Source organism: Anastrepha obliqua, chromosome 5 (genome assembly GCF_027943255.1).
Source record: "Anastrepha obliqua isolate idAnaObli1 chromosome 5, idAnaObli1_1.0, whole genome shotgun sequence".
NCBI classification, from domain to species: Eukaryota; Metazoa; Arthropoda; class Insecta; order Diptera; family Tephritidae; genus Anastrepha; species Anastrepha obliqua.
In genome coordinates this window covers 20,775,907-20,802,800 of record NC_072896.1, presented here as the reverse complement: position 1 = coordinate 20,802,800, position 26,894 = coordinate 20,775,907, and the positions used below count along the sequence as shown (strand labels likewise).

The 26,894-nt window shown below is 39.6% G+C and overlaps 1 protein-coding gene across 1 annotated transcript; it reads left to right on the top strand.

Moving 5' to 3' along the window:
- Positions 1–611: 611 nt before the first annotated feature.
- Positions 612–26,894, top strand: LOC129247717 (adenylate cyclase type 3). The gene is made up of 20 exons (XM_054886974.1): positions 612–1,099; positions 1,199–1,385; positions 1,458–1,617; positions 5,092–5,241; positions 5,309–5,427; positions 8,376–8,487; positions 10,633–10,760; positions 10,963–11,121; positions 11,201–11,339; positions 11,423–11,640; positions 16,503–16,661; positions 16,729–16,933; positions 17,017–17,263; positions 20,719–20,791; positions 20,846–20,921; positions 21,019–21,244; positions 21,317–21,399; positions 21,461–21,808; positions 26,442–26,549; positions 26,625–26,894. The coding sequence occupies exons 1-20, from the start codon at positions 766–768 to the stop codon at positions 26,877–26,879; spliced, it is 3,486 nt and encodes a 1,161-aa protein (XP_054742949.1). The 5' UTR covers positions 612–765; the 3' UTR covers positions 26,880–26,894.

The following is a 26,894-nucleotide window of genomic DNA, read 5'->3' as shown; positions in this document are numbered from 1 at the left end:
TTTGCCATTGCCTGCCGAGGAACGTCCGCTATTAGAAACAACTTTTGCTATCAATTGGTGTCTCGTGCCCGTGTTTTCGAGAACCTGTGCACTACCGAACGATATTACGCACAAATCTAATCGGCTATGACAGAAATTCAATAGAAAAACAATTTCTCTTTAAATTAAAATGCAATATTTTTGCGCAATACTTCACCTTTAAAGCAATACTTTTTAGTTCAAATTTTAAATTTATAAAATATATCTCAACTTACTTGCATTCCTCATTTTAACAAACGAACAAAAAAAAAACAAGTTTACCATTAGAATGAGTAAAATTTGTGAAGTATAGGTTCTTTAATGATCGAAATAACATATTTTACAAACAAAGCGAAAGAAACGCACAATCGATTAATATCGGTCGACCACACTTTCCGTTATTACATACAAGCCAAACACATTCAACTAACATTTACATATCAGGGACTGAAAGAAATAGACAACAGCTGAAATGAGCTGTTCAAACTTTAATGTATACCCTTATTGATCACAGGTATCAATGCGCTCAATCAACATACCAAATGCAAATAAACTATTCATGTGGCATACATACAAACAATCAAACATACACTTATACGGTTGTGAGTCAATTGAAACTTAGTGAGAGCAATTAAATTAACGCCATCGCAACTAATCGAAGAATCGAATTAGAATAAAAGACGGCAACAAGAAAAATAAATAAAAGAAATAAAAACAAATTGAAGAAGTAAATAAAAGAACCTCGCAATGCCGGAGGCCACCAAATCAACGGCTAGCATTGAGAATGGCGTTCAAAAAAGCTGCAACAACAAGACACATACAACTGCAACAACAGAGAACGGTTACAATGCATTAGCTGGTGAGATGGTGGGCGATATAGGTGGTAGTGGTGAGAGCGGTGAGAGCGCAGTAACGGCAGCGGGCAATACAGTCGATTTACCAGATGCTGTATTGAATAAATTGTTTCACAACTATTTCCTAAAACAACGTCGTGCGGGACTTAAATGGTTTTTGTTTACATCTATACTCTTCAATGGTTGGACGCTAATTATACCGCATGAACAAGGCCTGCTGCCTATTGGTGAGTTTTAAGATTTAAAACTATACACAATTATTTGTTGAAGATTGTCCTTTAAACATACATAAATCTGTATATATATTTTTTTCTTTTTTTTTGAAGTGTTTACTTTGTTTGTGCTCTGCTCGAATGTGATGTTTAGCTTACTTCTGGATCTGAAATTGAGCGCTATAAAAAACTTAAGCGGTCTGCATGAAAAACTACTGAAACAAACCTCGTGTTTGCTTTGGTCTCTTTTTATAGCACATTTTTTATCCTATGTGGATCTGCAAGAAAATACCTCGCCAAGGTATGACACTGGAGATATGGTTGTTTTTGCGTATATTCAAAAGATATTTTTTGTTACTTTTGCACTCAATAGAGATACACTCGGTTGGATGATACTTTTTAACTTTCTCATCTATGTTACCCTGCCTATTGAGCTTTTCTATAGTGGTTGCATCGTCGGGTTCCTGACTTCTGCCATATATCCACTGGCAATATTTTATTATACCAGAGAGGATCCGAATTTTATTCAACAAGTAAATATCAACTACAATTACATTTTAGCTGAAATTTATTTAACAAAGCAAAAATTATTTTAGGTATTTATTTATTTAAGAATTGTTTTTATTTATTTAAGAAAAAGTTGGCTATTAAAATAATAAAAATTTATAATAATAGTACTTACAATTTAAAGCTCTCAAAAACCCAGAAACCAGACCATCGAATTCCGGAAATGTGTAAAAAAATGTGCGAAAATCGTTCTCTTAATATATATATTTCAAACAATATAAATCAAAAATTTTCAAATTTTTTGCAAAAAAAATATTTTTTTAGTAAACTTTGTAAATATCTTGAATTTATTTTTTATTTTGATGAAAAATGAAGCATAAATGCAAATTTAATTACCTTTAATCCTCAGTTGGACACCTTTTTAAAAACCTTCGGTTGGGCACCCGGGTCTGGCCTTTTTTCGTCCTGCTCCAGGATCCTTTTTAAAAGGTTATATCCATAAATCGATGGATAAATTAAATTTTGGGAAGCTACCTGGAAGCTGAAGTCGTTAGCTATAATAGAAATATGTTAAATGCACGTCCAAAGTCCAAAAACCAAAAAAGAACTGAGCGTTAATTGGGTGCTTCACTTGTTTTGAGCGGTTAACGCATTCCCCAGATATTAGAAAATTGCATGATCTACCTTTTTTCTTGAACTCTGCATAATTAGTGATATTTTTTATATGTTAGTTATATCGGGTGTTTTTTTAGCTGCATGAGAACTATCGGTATCAATAAATATGGTTTGACAAGTGACATTTCTGTTCAGTAATGCTTGGCAAGTCATAATTAATCGTTTAACGCCAGAACAACGCTTTTAAATTGTGGAAATTTAGGTTGAAAAAAAATTTTTTTCGCAAAGTTCATAGAGCACTTCGTCCATTTTACGTGCGGTTTGCACGCTGGCAGCATCGTCGGTCCTCATTTATTTCGAAGTGAGGAAGTAGCTGCCGTTACGGTGAATGGCGAGCGTTATTGAGTCATGCTGACTGAATTTGTGTTTCCAAAAATTAATCAGCTAAACATCGATCTTGGTTCCAACAAGCCGGCGCAACTTGCCATGCAGCCCGCTTAGCAATCGATTTATTACAAAATCAATTTGGTGCCAACTTTCCTTCCAGAAGTGGTCCTGTTTACTGGCCCCCTCGTTCGTAGGATTTTTTGACCCTGGTTTACTTTTTATGGGGGTATGTAAATTTATTGGTTTATGCTGGTTTGTCAACTCTAGAAGAATTGAAAGCCAATATTCAAGTCGAGATTGGAGCCATAAAAAATGAAAAATTGACCAACTTGTTGATGCCGTTCCGTCAAAAATCGCCTGGTCTGGTGTCAAATAAGTTGTTGGGCCAGTATCTAAGGACCTCTTTATTATCCAAGGTAACGCCCCTCATTTCGTTTGACAGGGAGCGGAAAAGATGGTAATCGACCAGTGCAAGGTCCGGAGAATACGGCCGATGCTGAAGGACCTCCCATTCGAGCTCTTGGAGTGCGGCTTTGACGACTTGTGACACATGGGGCCTGGTGTTGTTGTGAAGGAGTATGATTTGACTATGTCGATCGGGTGTTTTCAGTTGAATAGCCTCATTCACGTAGTGGAGCTGGGCAATGTAGAGCTCCCTGTTGACCGTGGCATTCTTTACGAGCATTTCTCAGTGCACCATGCCCTCCCAGTCCAAACAAATACATATCATGATTTTCTTTCGGCTTGATTCTCGGCTTTGGCGTATTTCCTGGAGCTACTCACTCCTTTCTTTGCTTCATATTGATGTATAGGCACCATTTCTCATCTCTCGTGACGATTCGGTGCAAAAAGCGCTGTTTATGACCGCGTGTTGCTCGATGACGGACGAGATGCTGAGAAGAAATTTGAAGGAAACTTTTTTGTCTTTTTTCGTTGAGCTCGTGAGGCACCCAGGCTCCCAATTTTTCAGAAAATCCCATTGAATGAAGGTGATTGAGAATTGCTCTATGATCGCAGTTCATTTTCTCCGCCAATTCACGACTGGCTTGGCGACTGTTCTCCTTCAAAAGTGATTTGAGACGTTCTTCATCGAATTCAGAAGGCCTTCCGCTGCGGAACGTGTCATCGACGTCAAAGCCGCTATTTTTGCGCTTTGCAAACCATTTTCGTGCTGTAGACTCGCCTATGACACTTACATTTTCTAGGCGGAGGTCCACACCTAGAGCTGTGTGCAGCTCTAAAATCGCTGGATAGCTTCTCACTCCAATCAAGGTTGGTCTGGGAATGTTTTAAAATCCTCAACACCTTAGCATCAAAAAACTTTGTTACCTTGATGTGGGTTCCGGGACATGAGGGGCATGAAGGAAATGAAATTGCGGACACTTTAGCGAAAAAGGGGGCAACCACTCCCTTCATAGGTCCCGAACCTTTCTGCGTGGTAAACAACAGCTTCAAAAGTGCCTTTCTACGTGAGCAGGAACAACGAGGCCTAATCGGTTGCTGGAGAGCCCAATCGAGCATGCGGCAATCGAAAAGACTCATAGATCCGGAACGGATAAAGGCAGAAGTAGTCCTTAACCTAAGCAGAAAGGACATAAAACTTTACACTGAACTACTAACAGGACACTGTAAACTTAATTATCACATGAAAAAGATAGGTGCGATGGAAAACGATTCCCGTAGACTCTTCAAAGAGGCACAAGAAACAGCAGAACACGTTCTATGCGACTGCCCAGCAGTACCACGACGCAGATTAAATTACTTGGGAAATGGGGCTATAAATCCAAACCTCCTGGTAGAAATTAAGTCTACAGCAGTTTTAGGATTTATTAATAGCCTAAAACTGTTCGAGTAGGCTACATGGCTGCACCATAGATCCATTCAGGTCGCAGTGCACAAATAGCCAATCAATAATAATAATAAAATGATACCTTCTCCATACACGTCGCAAATGTCCCGGTTGGTTCGGCAGTTTTTTGCCCTCGATGAAAAGCAAAAAAAAGCAGGTGTCGAAAATTTTGATTTTTGTCTCCTGGGTATACCATTTCTAAGCCTCAAAACTAATAAAAAATTAGATAACTCAAAAATACAATTAACATAGTTTTGTAGCACAGAAAGAGTTCTATAGAATGAATACTAACCCTTTGTCAAACAGCAAACAAATCGTTGTAAAATAAAAGAAAATTTGAAAACCCTATGAACTTATTCCCCAACCTAATAAATTATAATAAAAAATAAATCATCCCATCAACGTTTCAGTTTTGTATTATCATTTTATGTTCGTATTCTCTTAAAGAAACACCCGATAGTTATTAGTCGAAACGTTTAACATTGGGCAGGCAGTGTTCATCCAAAACCGTTAATTGTTAACTGCATCACAAAAAAAAAATTATGTGAATTTTCGCACTCAGCAACCGATTTTACAAAGGAATTGGCTGGTCTGTTTCTTGGGTAAAAAAATTATCAATGATTTGTAAATCTGTGTAATTAACCTTTAGATATTAGCAAATGTGGTGATGGTTTTTACGGCGGCAATAATTGGCCTCATGTACTACTTCATGGGTGAGGCTAAACAGAAACGTGCTTTTCTAGAGGCTAAGAAGAGTTTAGAAGTCAAAATGATCATCGAGGAACAGTCTGCCGAGCAGGTTAACTCAGCGAATTCTTACTAAAAACTTTGAATCAATTACCATGTAAGCATTATTTTCTATTTAGGAACGATTATTACTATCTGTACTACCGAAACATGTGGCTGTAAAAATGCGACAGGATCTGGGTTCAACGAGTTCGGAGCCATTCAAGAAAATTTACATGAGCAGGCATGAAAACGTGAGGTACGTCGATATATACATAAATGATATCGTCCCCTTAGTATAACAATAGCCTATGTGCTCATAGGCTATTATTTTTTTATTGAATTTTTGGATTCTCCATCGTCGATTTTATATGTGGTAAAAATTTTGTCAAATTCTAGTTCCACAAAGTGGGTCAAACGTCAGTCAAAAAATAATAAATATTTACAGACATAACGAGATTTGAGTGAGAGCTACTTTCGACAAAAGGTTTGAAATTCATTTTCTCAAAACATCAAAAAATGTATAGGCTATTTTAATACTAAGGGGACGATATACAGTACGAGTATATGGGTCGTTTCACGCTCAATGAGCCACCCCGCTGCACAGGACAGGTATGATTGAAAAATAATGTAGGGATGGAGCGTTTATGTTGAAGAAATACCTTTCGAAAGCCAAAATAGAGAAACAAAAATGGTGGAGGTTTTTTTAATTCATTGGATTCACTTGAAACTACTTACTCGAGAGATTTCGGGACCGATGAATATGCATCTGAAGTCAGATTTTAAAAATTCCAAACCGCAATCGCGCAGAAGATTTTAAAAATTCTTTGAAATTCATGGCAGGGTGAGCGTATACCAGAACACTGGGAAGCCGGAATAATCTGCTCATTCCAGAAGAAGGTACACACATTCAAGTGTCAAAAACGCAAGAGAACAACGTAACCACATTCCATTTGTTTATTGACTTCAAGGCTGTATATGGTAGTATTGTACGAACCCTTCTAGTCGCTGCTATGGACCAATTTGGAGTTCAGCACAAACTTAATCGACTAACAAAGTAAACACTAGCAAATGTTAGACCGCCTTCAAATTTGGAAATTCGCTGCAATCAAAAATCATAACAAAAACATGGTCTCAGACAAGGTGGTGGTATTTCAAGGCTCGCCCTCGCAAAAGTAATAAGGGAAGCTGGCGTAACCATAGACGGAACAATATTCTTCAAATTCTTCAAATCGGTACAAATGCTGGCATATGCAGATAATTTGGACATTATAGCGACACCCCTTGATGACCTTAACTGTCACGTAGGTTAATATCTTCTCCGACAGCAAAGCAGCGCGAAGCGAATGGGTTTGGTGGTGAACGAGGACAAAACGAAGTACCTCCTGTCTTCAAATAAACAGTCGGCGCACTCGCGTATCGGCACCCACGTCACTGTAGACAGTTATAATTCCGTGGTTGTAAAAGACTTCGTTTATTTAGGAACCAGCATTAACACCGATAACAATGTCAGCCTTGAAATCCAACGTAGAATCTCTCTTGCCAACAAGTGCTACTTTCGAGTAAGTAGGTAACTGAGCAGTAAAGTCCTCTCTCGACGAACAAAACTAACACTCTACAAAACTCTCATCATGCCCGTCCTAACGTATGACGCAGAAGCTTGAACGATGACAACATCCGATGAAGCGACGCTAGGAGTGTTTGAGAGAAAGATTCTGCGTAATATCGCAGACGATGGAACGATGAGCTGTATGAGCTTTACGACGACATAGACATAGCGCAGTGAATAAAGATCCAGCGGCTACGTTGGCTGGGTCATGTCGTCCGAATGGATACAAACGCTCCGGCTTTGAAAGTATTCGATGCGGTACCAGCTGGTGGTAGTAGAGGAAGAGGAAGGCCTCCTCTGCGTTGGAAAGATCAGGTGGAGAAGGACTTGGCTTCACTTGGTGTGTCCAATTGGCGCCGGTTAGCATGAGAAAGAAACGACTGGCGCGCTTTGTTAAACTCGGCCAAAATCGCGTAAGCGGTTATCGCGCCTATTAAGAAGAAAGGAGACAGCAAAGCAGCAGTCAGGACCCTGGGCTTGATGATGGTGCACTCGAAACTTGGTAGGGAATATCTGGCTTCGCTTTCGATTGCATCCGAATTCTTCGATATAAGGCTCATCTGGCTCACCTGGTCATAGCCACATACAGGAAATTGCGAGGTAGATGAGCTGGCTAGACAGGGGACCTGCGAGGTAGTTACTGCGCGAAATGAGAGGATTGGGATCCCTTTGATTACTAGCAGTCTGGTCCTGGAAATGGGAGCTTCACGTCAACTGAGCGAACGCTGGGTAAGTACACAAACTTTTAAGGTCGCGAAATCTTTCCGGGCACGGAGGCGTATTCAGAAAAATTACCACTTATCGTACCAGTTCTTGTATACGATAGTGAAACTTGAACACTAAACAACGCTGATAAGCTAAAACTCAATGTTTTTGAGCGTAAAATTTTACGAAAAATGTTTGGTGCTGTTTGCGAAAACGCCATTTGGAGCATACGACTCAATCACGAGCTTCAACGTTTGTATAAACACCTGGATATTGTAACGACAATAAAGCTTAACCATCTACGATGGGCTGGCCACATTATAAGGACAGACAAAGCATACCCACCGAAGAAAATCGTACTGGGTACATGCAGAAGACATAGAGGCAAAGAAAGACCAACGCTCCGATGGTTGGATGGCGTAGACCGGGGCGCTGAGTTATTTGGTATACGTTGTTGGAGAATTCAAGCGAGGGATAAATCGAACTGGAGACAAATGCCACAGCAAGTCAAGACCCGGAGCGGCTTGTTGAGCTAAGAATGATGATGATGATGGATGGATGGATTCTTTTGAAGCTTGCCACCGTGTAGTTCTTGGGGTTGGTGTTCACGAATCCGAAGTCAGATAAAAAGTTTTAAAAGTTCCTCGAATTTTTTCAAATTTTTTAATCGGTGCTTTTTGGGGATGCAATTTTATTTCCATTCGAAGGGATCAGCTTAATAATTTTGCGATGATAGTTTTCAAAAAAAAAAAAAAACAATGTGTGCATTGCTTAGCCAGCTGACGTGAAACGTCCCATATACAGAATAAAAGTAAATTTTGAATTTTTTTTGTTTAGCCTATTCTTTGAAGGACCCTTTACATGCACATATTTCATGTTTTCTTCCATTTCAGCATCCTTTACGCGGATATTGTCGGATTCACGGCCATATCCTCTACTTATAGCGCTCAGGATCTTGTGAAAATGTTAAATGAACTATTTGCGCGCTTCGATAGGCTGGCAGAGGTAAGTAGAATCATCGCCATCTCATCCTCTTCTAGGGAGCATGCACACATTTGGTTGTTATGCATATAGATTAGGCCGGGTCGATTTGTGGGGAGACAAAAAAATCGCCCATTGCTCTGTGAAAATCTTATTCCAGGGATCAAAATAAGAAACTTTGCCGAAGGAACCATACCTCTAAAACGAATTCTTATGTCCCCCAATTTGGGTCGAGCGAGAGGCTTCAACCCTTAGTCAAATTATGCTTGAATCTTACAAATTCTTAAATTACACTCAGCTAATATACAATATAAGTTTATAGGTTTTTCCTAAACTCCTAGTGGCGCATAGGGCATCAACTAGTCCGGAACGCCATCGGACACGGTTTGCGCTATGACAGTCAACTCACTCCATGATAGGCCGAGAGCTGCCATTTCAGATTTGGTTGATCTAATGCGAGGTCTTCAACTGCACACCCTACTTGTTGGGATGGATTCCACCGTAACGTATCTTTGGCCACGATGGCGTCATCCTTTCGAAATGTGCGTTCATTGCGATTTCCTTTTTCGTACTTCACAGTTCATCTCCACCTGATTGGTTGCTTTAAGCACCCAGCTTATTTTCGGAGCCAGAAGATTCGTAATATGCATCGGAAATAGCGGTTGGTGAAAACGTGGAGGCCTTTAGTGATTGCTACGATAACTTTCCACGTGGTACACCCATATAGCAACACAGATTTAACGCACGCCTTGTAACTATATCCCTAACTTGGTGCTAACGCTTATGTTGTTGTTTTGCCATAGAGGCACGAAAATATTGAATGCAGACTTCGCTTTGCATACTCTTTGCTCAACATTTATGTCAGAGCCTCCACTAGCGTCGACAATGCTGCCAAGGTAGCAAAACTTCTGCGCGCACTCGAACTGCTGCCCGTCAACATCCAGTGACTCGGAGCAGGTTCTATTGAGATGCAGGCCTTTAGCTCATTTTAGTATTGAGCTAAGCTCATACACATTACTTCTCGGATATTTCACGGATCTCCGATATCAATTTTTCAAAATTCAAAAAATTGCCTGGGGCACTGATTACAAATCTGAAGTTAATTTTTCACATTTCAAAATGGCGGATCCCAAATGGCAGACAAAACTTGAAAATGTTGAGTTAAGATCCTCAAAATCACCAGTCGGCTATTTTTTGGGTCGTTGATTACGAATCGGATGTTAGTCTTTCGAAAATCAAAAATGGCAGACAAAACTTGAAAAAAAGGCTCTAAAAATCACCTCGACATATCGGTGGTTATTTGGGTCGCTGCTTACGACTCTGATGTTAGTTTTTCGAAATTCAAAATAGCGGACCCATTTCGACGGCCAAAGCTTCCAAAAATTTAGCTAACTTCTTGAAAAAGCCAACCCGGATGTTTCATGAGTCGCGATCTGTACCTATGATTTTCTACTTAGGCGGTTTATGCTGTGAGGACGCGAGTTTATCCACTGCAGAATACACAGTCTAGATGGTGGGCCGATTATTATGACCAAAGATTGTAGTAAGCGCTCCTTTCGTTCGAGAACCCTGTATCGACAAATACTCGTACATGAATACATGAGGTTTTGGCATTACCACATCACAATAAAAATTTGTATGTCCGTCTCTATGCAATATAAAACCGTGTCGCTCCTGTAAAGCAAACCTATCTGAAGTGTGTCTTTATTGAAAAAGGGCTCGTGAGATTTCTGCTGCTTTTTGATCACCCAAAATACACAAATTTGCGATTGGAAACCATTTTGAACCTCAGCGAATCCAAGAAGATCGGTTTTATAGTATGAAGAAAATAAATTTAAATTTTTAGATAATGAACTATTTCGAGAATTGATCGTATTTTGAGACAGTTCTATACAAATTCCATTTCTTTCTATACCTAAGAAACTTTCCTTCCTTCTTTCATTTTCTAAATTTATTTCTATAAATATAATGCATTTTTCAAATGCACCCACCTACACACAACCTGTCGACAGTCAAATGGCCTTCCTTTGCTGACATTTGCTTACAATACTGCATATCCTGCAGATCAATCATATGCATGCCACCTTCTGATGCAATGTACATAGATATTTATTTGCAAATGTATTTACCTATGTTAACTTTCCGCTTTTCTCACCTTTAATTACATAGAAATACCATCAGTTAAGAATTAAAATCCTTGGTGATTGCTATTATTGCATTAGTGGTGCACCTGACGAACGTCCCGACCATGCAGTGCTGTGTGTTCATATGGGCCTCTCAATGGTGAAAGCTATTAAGTAAGTACATATACATACACAACATTTCCTTCCATGCGCCTCGAGCCGTTTCTCTCATTAGTATGAGTTGTTCAACATTTGCGAACGTTTGCTTTTTCTCATTTTACTGATTTTTTATTTTATTCTTCGCGCGCCTTACTCTCGGCATCTTTGTGTGCTCTTGTACTCTTGTGTGTGTGCGTGTCTGTTTATGGATGTGTAGATATGTGCAGCAAAAGGCTAATTCGCCTGTTGATATGAGAGTGGGCATACATACCGGTGCTATATTGGCTGGCATACTTGGTCAACGGCAGTGGCAATTCGACGTCTACTCCAAAGATGTTGAGTTGGCTAATAAAATGGAATCAAGCGGAAAAGCCGGGTGAGTGGGTGCCCATTTGGAAAGGGAGATTCAAATAATTTTATTTTTCCATATATTCATTGCACAAATATGTTTGCAGGCGTGTGCATATTTCGGATAAAACGTTGGCTTTTCTAAGTGGCGAATTTGAAGTGGAACCGGCACATGGCGAGCGCAGAGAGGAGGCTTTACGCATTGCTGGACTTAAAACTTACTTCATAACCAAAGTTTTGAAGCCGGTAAGTGGGCGAATTAAATCAAGAAATATAATTTTTTTTTTTATAAAACATCTACCTATAAAATTATCATTTTTTCTTAATAGTTTGCTTCACCCTGTACAAAGAAGATCAACGAATGCGGTAATGTTGGAGAAAATGTTGTTGGTAATATTGATGATGATACGCTTGATGAAGAATTGTTGGCTGAGACAAATAGTGAAGGTGACAAAGCTGTTGATGCCAACAAAACCGAAGAGCTTAGCAAGCAAACAAACTTCAAAATACGATTGCAAGAGGAACTAATTACGCGAGATGGACACGAGTAAGTGTAATCAATTTGAAGATCCCTAAATTTCTTATTATGCAACAACAAAAAGTGTTTTGATAGCATATATATAAATTACAATATAATTTTCACACAAGTCATTTAATCTGTCAGGAGTTTGACCGAGGTCCTCCTCCGATTTGTGGTATGTCTCTTAAGGGATTAGGGGTAGTCAGAGGCCCGAAAAAATTATGATTTTCAATGCTTAAAAAAAAAAATTAATAACTGTAAAAGTTATCACTGTTTGTGTGGAGTCCGTTTCTCCAGTCAAATGTGATCATCACAAGTCCTTGGAGATTTATCTAAAATCAATCGGACAAAAGAAATTAGTTTTATTAGAAGATAATCTTGTGCCTGATCTAAGCTTTTTTTTTAAATTAACAATATGGCGGCCTCAGGAAATATTTTTAATTGTTTAAAATAAATCGAAATTTTTGAAAAAAAGAATTCCTTCGATCAGGCACGACTTTTTTATGTTTTTCAAAAGCAGTATACATTTTATTGAAATCTACCAAACGGTTTTTAAGTTACAGTGATCACCAGTTAAAAAAACATAGTTTTGAGAACAACGCATTTAAAGTTTTGCTATCTGCTCCGGAGCGCCAGAGCGCTTTTTGTTATTTGTTGAATAACTCAAAAAGTATTTGTCGGATTCACTTCAAATTTTCACACAATATTTTAAAGATATTATAGTTTGAGAAAATGCAAAAAAAAAAAGAAATCCAATTTCTTGAAAATTCTGACTACCCCTAACCCCTTAATTATCTTCCACAAATGAAGCAACCTACAATTTTATGCCGCCTCTGACCGTAAATTATTTTTATGAGGATCATTTTCATGGTAGAAATATGCGCAGCGGTTTGCCATTGACGGTCGAGGGGCGCCCGTTATTAGAAAAAATCTTTTCTATGGACTGGTGTTTCATGCTCAAAGTGGTATTTTTTTGTTACAATTAATATAACGTTACAATTTAGTATCGTTCTTAATCGGAGCGTAGGGCGAAGTGGGTTTCTTAACAACCCATTCTGCTACGGCGGCCATGATAATTATTTCATAGTCTTCTAATTAAATTTTTCATTGATATGTGCCTTTACTCCTTAAACGTCCTATCTTACTAAATATTAACTACTTTTAAATAATGAACCTCTAGAACTCGCTAGATGGTCCTGAAACAGATGGATCGATTTGTGGATAGAGGTCCGCCCTTCAACTTGAAGATCTTTTGTATCCTCCACTCTTCGCAATCCCTCTTCCAGACATAATTATTTTAACAAACCTAGGCTGATCATATGCGTTTCTCTTCTTACACTTTCTTCGCAATAAGGCATTACATTCGATAGCCCAGCGTGTTTGTGTTGCTGGGATTCGTTAGATTATATTCCGAGCCTGTACAGATGACCATGCAGTCTTCAATATAAGCATTCTCAGTTTGTCCTTGGATACGTTTATGAGATGCTTAATGCAAATATATACGCTTCCCACAGTGACTTTGCTTAATGTAGCCCCACAGTTTGGTGCTGCTAAAGGTATTTGCTAAGTAAATAATTTCAGCTCGAATCTTATATTGATCAGTATAAATGGAAATGAGGAAAATTTTCAGTTACTTATAATTTTTGTCATCGCTCCTTTCTTTAATAAATAAAACAAAAATTGCGCATGTGACAACCCGCAGCTGTTTAGCATGATGCTTTTCCTTTCAAATGCAGTACTTCTCGCTTCTATAAATAAATCGGTTTGTTATTCGAAGCTACTGCGCACTGCAATCAAAAGAGGTCCATTGTGCAAAGCCCGCTGAGGTAGTCTATATTTGAAGGTTCTTTACAAATTTTGACACATTCTAGGGCTTATCGTTCCACGATTTATATGAATGCATGGCAATACCTTCAAGATGGTGTAGTCTTTTTCTGCCTAGTTCAGGACATTTACAAAGAATTTGTTCTGAATTTTGAGTGCCCATTTCACAGTGCCCATTTTCCATGGTCTCAGATAGACAAATTTTGTTTAAGTGATATCCCAGGTTACAGTGGCCTGTAAAGCAACCAGTTAGCTTAACAGAAATTCCTCTGTCCGGTGTGAGGAATTGATCCGCTGACCGATAGAATCCCGCCAGTGTCCAACGGAGTTCTTCTTCTCCCATTTTCTGAGAAATTCGTTAATGTGGCCTTTTGTAAATTCACAGAAAGCGTTAGGACCAATTAGGCACATGCTTTCCTTTTTTTCAGCTAATAAATCGGTAGAGTCATGGTTGGTTAGTTGGTTGGTTGGTTAAAGTGGTGATTCATCCAGAATCCAACTAGTGCTTCCGCACCATTTTGTTGCCATATCTTCGTTACCAACTAGTTTAACAGTTATTTATAGCAAGACTATATCTAGTATGTGCGGTTTAAGTTGTTGACATCTAAGCCAGCGGTAGAGTCATAGTCGCATTAGAGTTTTTTTTAGGATTTTGCCTGTAAAGTCTTCAGCATAATAATAAAACAAGGTAATGTGTCGACATTGTTTGTCCAGATGTGTCTAGTTAAGACAGCATCATGGTTTAAGACCATTCTTCTTCTTCTGGTGCTGCGGGACTTCTATTTGTCTCCTAAGTGGAAATCTGTATTAAAGGAGCCAAAAAGCAGTATTTAACTTTTCCCTTAAATTTTTAGTGAAATATTCTTCATTGACAGTTCTTTGACAGCTGAATTTAAATTTTGGTAGTTCCACCGGCCGCCGTAGCCGAATGGGTTGGTGCGTGACTACCATTCGGAATTCACAGAGAGAACGTTGGTTCGAATCTCGGTGGAACATCAAAAAAAAAAAAATTATGAAAAACATTTTTCTAATAGCGGCCGCCCCGGGGCAGGCAATGGCCAACCTCCGAGTGTATTTCTGCCATGAAAAAACTCCTCATAAAAAAATATCTGCCGTTCGGAGTCGGCTTGAAACTGTAGGTCCCTCCATTTGTGGAACAACATCAAGACGCACACCACAATTAGGAGGAGGATCTCAGCCTAACACCCAAAAAGGGTGTACGCGCCAATTATATATATATATATATATATATATAGTTCCGATAACGCAGAACCGATTGTAAAGGGAACGTTTGGCAAGATTTGAGTCAGCTAAAACAATTGAAATGTTAAAACGGTGCGCGTGCTTAACAAATTTCAGAAGAATATTTCAAACAAAAGGAATGGCACATCACTCAAGTGGTCGCCCTGATTTCGCAGCCAGTGCTTCAAGCTATCGGCTCAATTTTTGATGGCTCAGTAAACTGTTTGAGGCGTTATCCCGACAATAGCGTCTCGAACGCGTCTATTAAGGACTTGAAAAAATCCCAGAGAAAATAATCCGTCGCCTTGAGATGATATATATATGTATATATAATTGGCGCGGGTGTTTGGCCAAGCTCCTCCTCCTATTTGTGGCGTACGTCTTGATGTTGTTCCACAAATGGAGGGACCTACAGTTTCAAGCTGACTCCGAACGGCAAATATTTGTATGAGGAGCTTTTTCATGGCAGAAATACATTCGGGGGTTTGCCATTGCCTGCCGAGGGGCGACCGCTATTAGAAAAATGTTTTTCTTAATTATGGTGTTTCACCGAGATTCGAACCTACGATCTCTCTGTGAATTCCGAATGGTAGTCACGCACCAACCCATTCGGCTACGGCGGCCACTAGAGAGAGATTACCCAATTGAAATTCCAACTTCCCAACTTCGAGTGTTGTGTCGCCTGCATGACATGTAAGGTCATCTGTGACTCTGGTCACAGAGAGTCGGTTGTTATCCCTCTATATGGTGGACTATTGACGGTACCGCTTCCTTCCATATTTCAAATGAAGGAAGGTCCGATAATGTCTCCCTAGTAATGGTCATTTTGCTTGTTGACGTAGCCGCTAAGCAAAAAATGGGTCTCGTCTGAGAAGACGATATTTTAACCAAAATGCGTACAGCATACCAACGTCGAATTGACGAAATCTCGGTGTTGTCTATGGTCGTTTCGCTTCTATTTTTCCGTCCGAACAATTTCATATGAATGTAGGCCCAAATAAAACGTAAAAATAGGCCGAATCGACATTCTGGCTATGCCGAATTCAGCTGATGGATCCCAAATCAACAGCTTTTTTCTATACTCGCAATCGGAATTACGATATTTTTTAATCATTTTCACACGTGCGACAAGCATGAAACGATACATGATGAAATGGCATACTTTACTAAAAAAATTTACAGCTGGATGTCGTTCGTAACAGCTGCTGAAACATAACTATTGGAAAAACAAGCATTGCTAACTGACCTCTCTTTAAATTGAATCAAGGTGACGCATCTATAAGGGACTGTAGAGATGAGGAACAGAGTATCTTGAGTGTAGTGATAGATTCGTAGATGAGTAGTGAGAGAATTTTCATTTTTGCGATTTTCGAATAACTTCTTTGTAAATCAGCTAGTCGCTCCTAACATAGATCGTAAATATCGATCTTTTTTTCGCTCCAAAATTTATAACCTTGCAATTATATTTCAACACTTACATATCGCACCCTAAATACAAAAGGGTCACAACTCAAAATGTCCCTTCTGCTCAAATATGAACGAGACGTTATCAATAAAACGGTCCGCGGATGACATATGGCAAAAATAAATTTTTTGTTTTTTGGTAGGACTGTTATAAGCTTACATGGCAAATTTCAGCGTGATATGTCACATAGTTTGTTTTCTGTGCTACTGTAAACAAATCAAGCTCGAGTGTGGAAAATTTTGAGTTGTGACCCTTTCGTATTTAGGGTGCGATATATGACAGCAAGCAATTTCAGTGTATTTTCAAACAATCCGTCACCTCTTCTCACACTTTCACATTTTCTTTTCACATTTTTCAGAGATCTTTCGAAATTCACTACCTTTTTTCTTAAATTCAAAAACAAGAGCTTGGAAGATGCCTACGCCACTTATCGTGAACCCTACTCTTCATTTCCATTACTTGCCGCTCTACTAGTCCAATGGATTGATATTTTGTATTCCTACATTGTGCTTCCAAGGTGGGTTATATTGTTGTGCGAGAATATTGACAATACTAAATTAAATATTTACGATATTTTTCAACAGATCACCGCTTCATTTCATAAACATTTCTGCGCCATTGATACCCATTTTTATGCTCGTCTTCATTTCAATAGCCGAAAGTTTTCCCCGTCATTTACCTGAATTCTTTGTGAGCCTTAGTAAACGTTTCAATGACATAACATTTGTACGGGAGCTGGCTGCCATTATAATAGCCGTGACGATAGGACTCAGCAATGTTGTGGATATGGTGAGATGCGAATAAATTTTCACATACCTATAAAGTTCATCGTTTATTCATTCACAAATATTTATTTATATGTTCACTTTCAGTACTTCTTTGTGACTTTCTTGAAAACGGATCATGTTGTTTTGGAGAGCGAAATAGACGCCATCACTGAGGGTATTGTGCCATCCGAGCCGGTCTCGGCCTCAATGCTAGCGTCGGCTCCTATACCGGGTGAAATCTATATGTATCCTTCATATATGAGTAATTTCGCAGTGTTGATTTTGATTGCGACCGCGGTGATTGCGCAACTGACGCATGTTACAAAAATCGTGTTGATGGTCGTGTTTACAGGTAAGTGGGAGATACTTCAGTGGTGCTAAAAAAATCAGTTAGTAGGTAGCAAGGCGAAGCTAAACGAGATGAAGTGTCGTGAGCAACAACAACATATTATTATAATTTTTATTATTGGGTCATAATGCACTACGACCTCAGATGTGGTCTATTGTGGTTATAGCTTCGACGGTTGAATCTGAATCTGAGCACCTCCTTAGGCCTTTTATCCCATATCGCAAATAAATGTAAAGTTGTATCTCCTAGACGTCTGCGTTGCGAGATCTACACATTCGCAGAGAATGTGCTCTAAGGTTTTATCGCCCAGTTCGTCCCGGAAATGACAACGAAGACTACAATTCCCTTATATAGGGTTATTCAATAGGTGCGCTTCAACTTTTTTCCGATAGGGAGGGCGAACGACGCAATATTTTTTATTTTTCGCTTGTCCTTTGTAAACTTCATTAGTATACATTTCATCATGGAACGCTACACACTTGAGCAACGATTGCAAATCGTGCAAATTTTTTATGAAAATAATCGTTCTGTTGCTGCTACTTTAAGAGCATTACGGCCATTTTACGGTCCATTTAACAAGCCGTCCCGTTTTGGGGTTATGTGAAGTCATTGGTCTACAGTAACAAGCCGGCGACGATTTGTGAGCTCAGAGCCAACCCCTGAAAACCCCTATAGTATCCAGTGAGAGTTGCATCAAGGTTTGGCAGCCTATTTAATGAACTTATGGAGGAAATTATAAACTTTTTAGCCTGCTTCTCTCCTAGACTCTCCAACCAGTGTCATTTGGATTACCTCTTTTCAAGGTCTTGGACAACTTCCTTTATTTGGGCTTTGGTGAGGCCATTTATATGTGGTTCCTTTTGCAATTTGCTGGTTTCTATGTCAAAATATCAATCAGAAGCAAGAAAAATAGATAATTTTGACACTCGAACTACCAAATCTTCTTCTTCTTCTTGATTGGCGCGATAACCGCTTACACGATTTTGGCCAAGCTTAACAAAGCGTGCCAGCTGGTACCGCTTTCTTTCAGAGATACTTTCAGAGCCGGAGCGTTTGTATCCCTTCAGACGATATGACCCAGCTAACGAAGCCGCTGCATCTTTATTCGCTGCACTATGTTCATATCATCGTAAAGCTCATACAGCTCATTGTTCCATCGCCTACGATATTCGCCGACGCCAACGTCCAAGAATCTTTCGCAGAAACTCAAACGCACCAAGGAAGGCCTCATCGGTAAGACGGGAGAGAGAGGACTTTACTACTCAATTACCTACTTAGTCCAAAGTAGTACTTGTTGGCAAGAGGGGCTCTACGTTGGATTTCAAGGCTGACATTTTTAAGCGGTTATATAGCTCGTCATTTTTCCTCTGTACAGCCGGTTCCTTTCAACTAGATTTTTCGCGCAATAAATTCGATAGCCATATTATCTGCTGGAAGTGACCGTCTTAGAGTTGACATATTATCCATTAAATATTTTGTGGAATGCCTTAAAATTCAGCAATTCAGAAATATCCACAATGGGAATATCGGTCGAGCCTCTACCGTGCATTTATGCGATACAGAAGGATTGCCAAAAATATATTTAATTGATAGGTATGAGATACATAAGTTACAAGCAATTTGATGTGCAGTTTCTTTTTCAAGATGTCGTCGTAAAGGAAATACCTAAAAAATTTCTGTTCTCATTCTCCGTTTCTCGTCTTGAAAGCAAAAATGGAAATACAGTTTGTGTCAGAAGAAAAGAACCGGTTTTTTTCTTGTAACTTTCAGATATATTTCGTTCTGCTATTTACTGCATAATAGTCCCACTCAAGGGCTATGACGCCAGTGCTAACTCAGGTTAGTGCCCTTCGAAACATTCCCGTAAACGCAATCAAACAAAAATGAGTGAGAAGTACGCGAAGCGTTTTGAGGAGGTATTTTTGCACGCATTCGAAAGGGCGAAATTATCTTACGGCGCGGCTGCAAAAGTGATTAAAAAATCGATAAAATTTGGTATAAAGTGCACAAAAATGTTGATGACTTTTTCGAACGCGGATTGAAGCGAGTGACGACAAAAAAGCAGGATAAAGTGATCGTCCATCTTTTTAAGTGTGACTCTTCTTCGCGACTACGCCAAGCACGATCAGTTCTTGCTAAAAAGGAAATAGATGTTAGTATCAACACCTTCGAACATCGACTGAAGGAGACGAGCATATCCTACCGTCCCACATCATCAAAACCTCTGCTCTCAGAAAAACACATTGAGAAACAACAAAACAAGAAAATGGCGTCACAGTATTGGATTTTTCTTTCCAATCCCCAGACGCCAGCCGCATTGAAAATGTGTGGGGAATTATGAAAACGTATCTTGCCGGAAGGTCAGTCCCTGATTTAAAGCAACTCGTGCGTCAAGTTCGCAAAATCTAGTCCTGTTAGTCGACGAGCTACGCAGAAAAGCTAGTACAAAGCATGAAGAAGATGCCGGACTATACTCGACAACGATGAAGACTACACGACTTATTGAGTAATTTCGACTCGTAGTTTTTTAAACTTGTTTTTCCTTGTTCACTCCACTGGGGAGCATAGGGCCTCCACAAGACTCAGTCTTGCATTTGTTTCGTTAATCTATTTTGCTTTCTGACAGGATAGGTGATTAGCCTGCCGTTACCAGTCCTAAGTAGTGGGAATGCCCACCTGTCGTTGCTTAGGAATATCGCCTTCTTACTGCTTAGAGCGCCATCTGTGTTTCACATTTTTCTGGCGGAAGAATCGCACAGATGTTTGAGAAATTCGCTAAATTTTGGTGTGTCTGCGCGATTACTGCGATTGCCCGCCTCCTCTTGCTGGCTCCACTGATGCAATGTGTAACTGTGTCTTTTTTCTTTGTTTTTTGCTTGTTTAGCAGCCACAATGCAACTAATACGCTGACTTTTTGTGCGGGAGTAAGGATTAGAAGGATAAGGTTGTTGGGGTTGAGAAATGATTTTTATAGAAACTAGGAAAGTAGGTAAGTGCTTTAAGTGGGATCCGAACCCCACTTACGCTAGACTACCGAGGCCGATATATACATGTACACACTTTCATGTAAAACAAATTTTGAATATACCTATATCTTTTATACTTCATGAATAATCGCGATTCCTTTTTTCTGACACAGACTGTAAAATAACAGTAAATTTGCAAAAATGTGTCCGTGTTGGAAGTTACAAGAAAAATTACTTGAAAACACATCCGTGCCAAAATCAAGTTCGCGAAGTCATGAAAAATTAGCTTGACAGGTGCGACTGAATAAAAGCGTATTTCATAAATAATGAGAATATTTGCTCTTTTCGATACAATCATTCGTCGTTTAAAATATATTTGGTTTTTATACACTTTATTGCTTTTTAAAATAAAAACTTGTATTTGGACTACACTAAGGAAGTAGGAGATATTTTACGTTTTATTATACAAAAACTTTCTTCAATTATTTTCAGCGCTTCATTGCTATTGTAATATATTCCTCTTGAGCGATTTATATACATACGAAGATGAACTAGCATCTAATCCGTAAGACAATTCGGATTGAAAGTTCAACATATGATTAATTTGTGATATTTTCAGCGCAATACCCATCTCGGTCTCTCTTTCCACAGTACTAATTATGGTTACGCTGGCGTTATCATTTTTTGCGCGCCATGTAAGTGAAGCGCTGCGCAATGAATAATTACATATATGCCTTAATTTCCTTTTCATGAAATTCACATCAAAATCCGTTTACCATCTTCTCACAACAGATGGATCGCGAGGATCGCGTCATTTTCAAATGGAAAACTGAAGTTGCTGAGCAGCGTGAAATGGCAACAGATATGCGACAACGAAATGAGGCACTGGTCTATAACATTTTGCCCGTTCATGTGGCAGAGCATTTTATGAAGAACACAAAACGATCGCACGATGATCTCTACTCACAAAGTTATGCCGAGGTGGGTGTGTTGTTTGCGAGTATGCCGAACTTTTCAGGTATGCAAGAGGCGATGTTTCAAATGTATAATATTTGCTATTAACACCTATTAAATTCATTGCATTCTATAGATTTTTATTCAGAAGAAACCGTTAACAACCAAGGACTTGAGTGTTTGCGCTTTCTAAACGAAGTGATTTCGGATTTTGATGCGGTAATTGAAGATTTTTCTTTTTCTGTTTAGCAATTACAATTATCTATAATTCAAATTTTAGTTACTGGAACTTCCACAATTCCAAGATATAATAAAAATCAAGACGATCGGTTCCACTTACATGGCAGCTAGCGGCATCAATTCGAATCGTATAAGTCAACCGGATGATCCAATCACAATGCGTTGGGCTCATCTGGCAATTTTGGTGGAATTCGCCTTGGAGTTGAAGAAAGCCTTGCAGGGCATCAATGAACAATCGTTTAATCATTTTGTGCTTAAGATGGGCATTAATCATGGCCCAATCACGGCTGGCGTTATTGGTGCACGAAAGCCCCACTATGATATTTGGGGCAATACAGTGAATGTGGCATCGCGCATGGAGAGTACGGGCAAAGCTGGTGCTATACAGGTAAGATCAGCTTATATTGCATTTTTGTGTGAACGAGATGAGTTGAAACAAGCAGTAACCGTTTCCTCATTCTTATGCTAAAAAGCTGAGCGTGCTTTATTTTTTTGAAATTACTCAGCCTTTTTGGTAAAGTGAATGCTTCTATAGAGTGGTAGAGAATTAACAATTCTATTTAGTTTGCATGAAACCAGCGTTTGCTAGTGCTTGCTGAGACTGGATAAAATGGAAAGCAGTATCTTCATCCTCTACTTATAGATATGAGGAACGTTGTGGACTGGCAAGCCTAACCTAATCATTTGGTTAGGATTTATTGTAGGTAAGGTAAGGTAAATCAAAAGCAGGTACTACAATGGGCAGTAGGGCCACCGAGTGTCTTGCCTTAGACAAGCAACTTCGGTAACCTAAGCTAAGGTAAACTTAGAGTACCTGTAAACAGAGTTGCTTTGACATCTGATCTCATGCTGAGTATAAACTCATGCGTGAAAATCGCATCCACTGATGTTAGAGACAAACTGGAGACAGGTCACACTTCAGAGCCCTGCCTAATAAGATCGTCAGCTGCCTCGTTCCCTTGTGCTCAAATACCCAAACAAGGTTGATTTGTAGTAAAAACTAAAGTTATTAATGTTATATTTACATTCATTGACAATAATGGAGAATACAACATAATTAGAGACAGACCAGAGCCAAACTTTGATTTGGAGTCATCCAAAAAGATTCCAAAGTATCATCATTATAGCTATCTGTGAATTGCTGAAGGTGGTACGTGTAAATATTCCTCTTCATAGTTCACTTTCATCAAAGATACTTTTCTTTAACCCTTCGGAAGCCACTTTTCTGGATATGTTTCAATGAACAGAGACTCAAATTCAGTATACCAAGTTCTGATTGTCGACGACATTTAGTATAGATTTGTATTGCTTAACCAGTCTTGTTCCGGCTGGAAGAGATATCAGGGCCTAATAGCGAACCAACTGTCAGATGACATTGAAACGCGATCGCCTTGAATGTTGCATGAATTACTGCACTACTTTCGGCGATGGAAAACACTTTTGCGTAAATACAGCGTTGTTCAGTAAGAGCGCTTCAACTTTTTTTTTTAATAAAACACAAACGGTTTGACTTTTTTAACTATTTTTTTTTTATTATCGAGTTTGAACATATACATACATTTAAGTATGAAATTCGATTTCTTTTGCATGACCCCCGCGTGCACGTTTTACGAAGTCCAATCGTTGAACCCAATTTTCAACCACTCTTTTGCGTAAATCGGCCGAAATTCCAGCAATTTCGCGTTCAATATTGGCTCTGAGCTCACAAATCGTCGCCGGCTTGTTACTGTAGACCAATGACTTCACATAACCCCAAAGAAAATAGTCTAGAGGCGTCAAATCACACGAGCGCGGCGGCCATTCGACCGATCCATTTCTGGAAATAATGCGCTCATCGAACTTACTCTTCAACAAATCAATTGTAGCGTGTGCTGTGTGGCTTGCGGCCCCGTCCTGTTGAAACCACATGTCGTCTAAGTCCATACCATTCAATTGCGGCCAAAAATAATCGTTTATCATGTCGCGGTATCGATTTCCATTCACAGTAACGTGGCGATTGTTCTCGTCAACGAAAAAATATGGGCCATTACGCCGCCGGCATGTAAACCGCACCAAACAGTGATTTTTTCGGGATGCAACGGTGCCTCATGAATCACGTGTGGATTGCTTTCTGCCCTGTAACGCATATTTTGCTTGTTGACAAAGCCATTGAGCCAAAAGTGAGCTTCATCACTGAAGATGATTTTTTGGAAAAAATCTGGATCTGGTAGCAGCAACAGAACGATTATTTTCATAAAAAATTTGCACGATTTGCAATCGTTGCTCAAGTGTGTAGCGTTCCTTGATGAAATGTATACTAATGAAGTTTACACATGACAAGCGAAAAATAAAAAATATTGCGTCGTTCGCCCTCCCTATTGAAAAAAAGTTGAAGCGCAGCTATTGAAAAACGCTGTACAACTCTCAAAATCAGGCAGATGAAAGGAGCTTTAGCATCAGAAAGTACGAGCAAATATCTGCCTGAACTTCACATAAGATTTCTGGCAGTCATATTCGGATATTCTTCCCTACTCTAAAAGCCAATTTAAACGATGACTTTTCACTTAGGTTCTTGCACATTCTCTTTTAAAGAAGTCTTCTAAAATCTTCGTGCATTTACACGATGGCTTTTTGTTTGTGACCTTCTTTGTGTGTTTTTGACGTTGAAGCCGGACAATTTTCTTTCGACATTCGTTTATTGAGCGCAAGCGCAAATGACACTTGAAAGAAAATATGAATACGACGAAAGCAAAATGTGAAAAACCCCTCGATTTCGCTGACCGTGCATGCATGCCTACCCCGTTGACTTCTTGACACCACGGCTGTGGGTGAAAATTCATCGTGTATGTTGGCTTCAAGCTTAATTTAGAAGAAGAACATTAAAATGGGGCTAAGGCAAATGGGGAATGAAATCGGTTCTGTATTGATTTCCAAATTGATATCTAATCTATAGAAAGTTCGGACAACTACTAAGAATAGCTTCTTTGAGAGACAGGCTGTGCTAAAAGTAATAGAACACCAAGTGGTGAAAAAATGGCAGAAAAAAGTATCATAAAAAACATGTGTTCTTTATGGTATACAACAGGTGGCTTAACACGTTCCCTGTCCCAATACAAAAATGCAAAATTGACCGACAAGTAAAACAGGGTTTTTTGAATAATTTGTTTTTTTGTAGTCAAAGGATAGCTTTAGTAATAATAATAATTAAAAAACAAAAAACGGATGTAGGGTATTTCTACCTGAAACACATATGGTACATGAGCGTAGAGGGACATTTTTGCTTCTGCAGGTTCATGAAACACATGTGGTTTATATACCCTCTGACGCACATATGGCTCGGGAACGTATCAGTGCTTATCAGGCGCACGTTTACTGAACCATATGTGGCTCAGCGGACATTGAACGTGTTAAGTATCTCACTTCCGTCTGTTTCTGGGTGTAGGAAAATTCATTGGAAAATGCAAGTGGTACGTTAGTGTGAATCTCTTTCCAGATTTCTGTTTCGAGTTTCTTCTAGCTCTCGTAGTGGGCACTCCTCCTAGAGTTCTCTATGAAGAAATGGCGGATGTATACGAGGTGAAGTCCAAAATAAACAAGACTGAGATAAAATAGAAACGACAGCAGCTTTGTTCTGATAACTTCGAGTTTATTTATTCAAAATAGTTCCCTCTGGCCTTGATACACTGTTTTAAGCGATCTAAAAGCTTTTCGAAAGAATGTTTCAGGTCATTGACCGGAATGTTCTTCAGGATGTCGATACAAGCCTTTTGGATGACCTCTACGACGCAAAACGTTTTCCTTTCATGGTCAAATGCCATTCTCCGAATAGGTAGAAATCACAGGGAGCCATATCAGGCGGGCGCACTGTGGCCATCTGTTGCAGCGAAGCTTTTGCGACTACTTCAGGCCCGGCATTAGATGCTTTGATTGGTTTACCACCACTTGATGCTTTCATCCAAGGAGAGGCTTTGAAGGCCATCTGCAGGCTGAAACACAATGGTAGTGCTACCAGAGGCTCAGTTGTAGGAAGACTCAGAAAATGAGCCCGGCAAACACTGTTTTCGCATTTTTACGGATGGCTCCAGGACCGAGCATGGCTCCGGCTCTGGGGTCTACGTGGAATCCAGCGGGACAAAACTGCACTTTGCTCTTGGAATGCATGCATCTGTGTTTCAAGCGGAGGTGTATGCAGTTCAAGAAGCGATGAACTTTGCTGTGGAAAAGCAATGGAGAGGCAGATCTTATGACCTTAAACAGCCCTCTAACCACATCAGGGGTAGTCAAGTCCTGTAAATCCAGAATGAACTATGTCGGTAGACATAATAGCCTGATGCTAACATGGGGATCGAGACCTCTGACTCCTTAGCTAAGATGGACTTTAAGGCCAACTTCTTTGGCCCAGAGCCCGTTTTGTCACTCCCTTCTGCGTCCATCACAGTCAGGGTTAGCCAATGGGTAACTACCACCCACAAGCGAGCTTAGCAGGCTGAGAGAGGCTGCATATGGACTAAACTGATGTTACCTGTCATGTCCGATCGACTGTCGCAAACCCTTCTGTCATTAAGCAGAGGGGAGTGCAGACGGTTGGTTGGACTGATGACGGGCCACTTTCTGTGGGCGAAGCACATGGAAAGGTTGGGCATCTCAGAGAGTGTACTCTGCCCAGCTTGTGAAGAGGAGGATGAGGCGGCGGACCACTTCCTGAGTGTCTGCCCCGCCTTCGCTCGAATCAGGTTTGAGGGCTTTGGCACTGATGTGTTAAGAAGCGACCATCTTGGCTCCTTGGCACCACAAAATCTACTCAAATTTCTTTAGAGATCGGGTAGATTTAAAGAAAATTAAAAGGGAATCCAAGTGTAGTACAATGGACTTAATTAATGTCTGAGTGCTGCACTTGCTAGTTGTCCCGACAAAAACAAAAATTAGGCGGATGGAATCTTTTTTAACTATCAGAAGGCAGGCGATCAAAGAAGTTTCGAACAACTGTTGTAGTTTATAGAGATTTGCGAGTATTGATCCGAATCTTGTATCTTTTCTGGCAGGTGACTGAAGAAACTTGTAACATTCTACAAGAATTTGGATACACCTTCCAGCAACGTGGACTTGTTAGTGTAAAGGGAAAAGGTCAGCTTATGACCTACTATCTAATGGTAAGTATTACGCTTAAGCGATAGGAATTTCACATAAATATCTGTGCCCTTTTTATATTTCCTGTTCTGTACCAGGGCAAAGCTGAGAAGGGCGCCATCACCTATTCGACTGTGCGGCAAACGAGTGACGAGCTGATCAAACCGATAATAGAAAATCATTTACAAACGACTGGCGAACATTGCAATGGTCACTCCGCATTGAATGGCATTAATGGTGAGGTGAGACACAAAGACACTGTTGAGCCTGATATAAAAACACCACTGCTAGACGTGAGAGCGCATGAAACTAGCGCAACGGCTGATAGCGAGCGAGATGCATTGATAAATTAGATTTAATGAAAATTT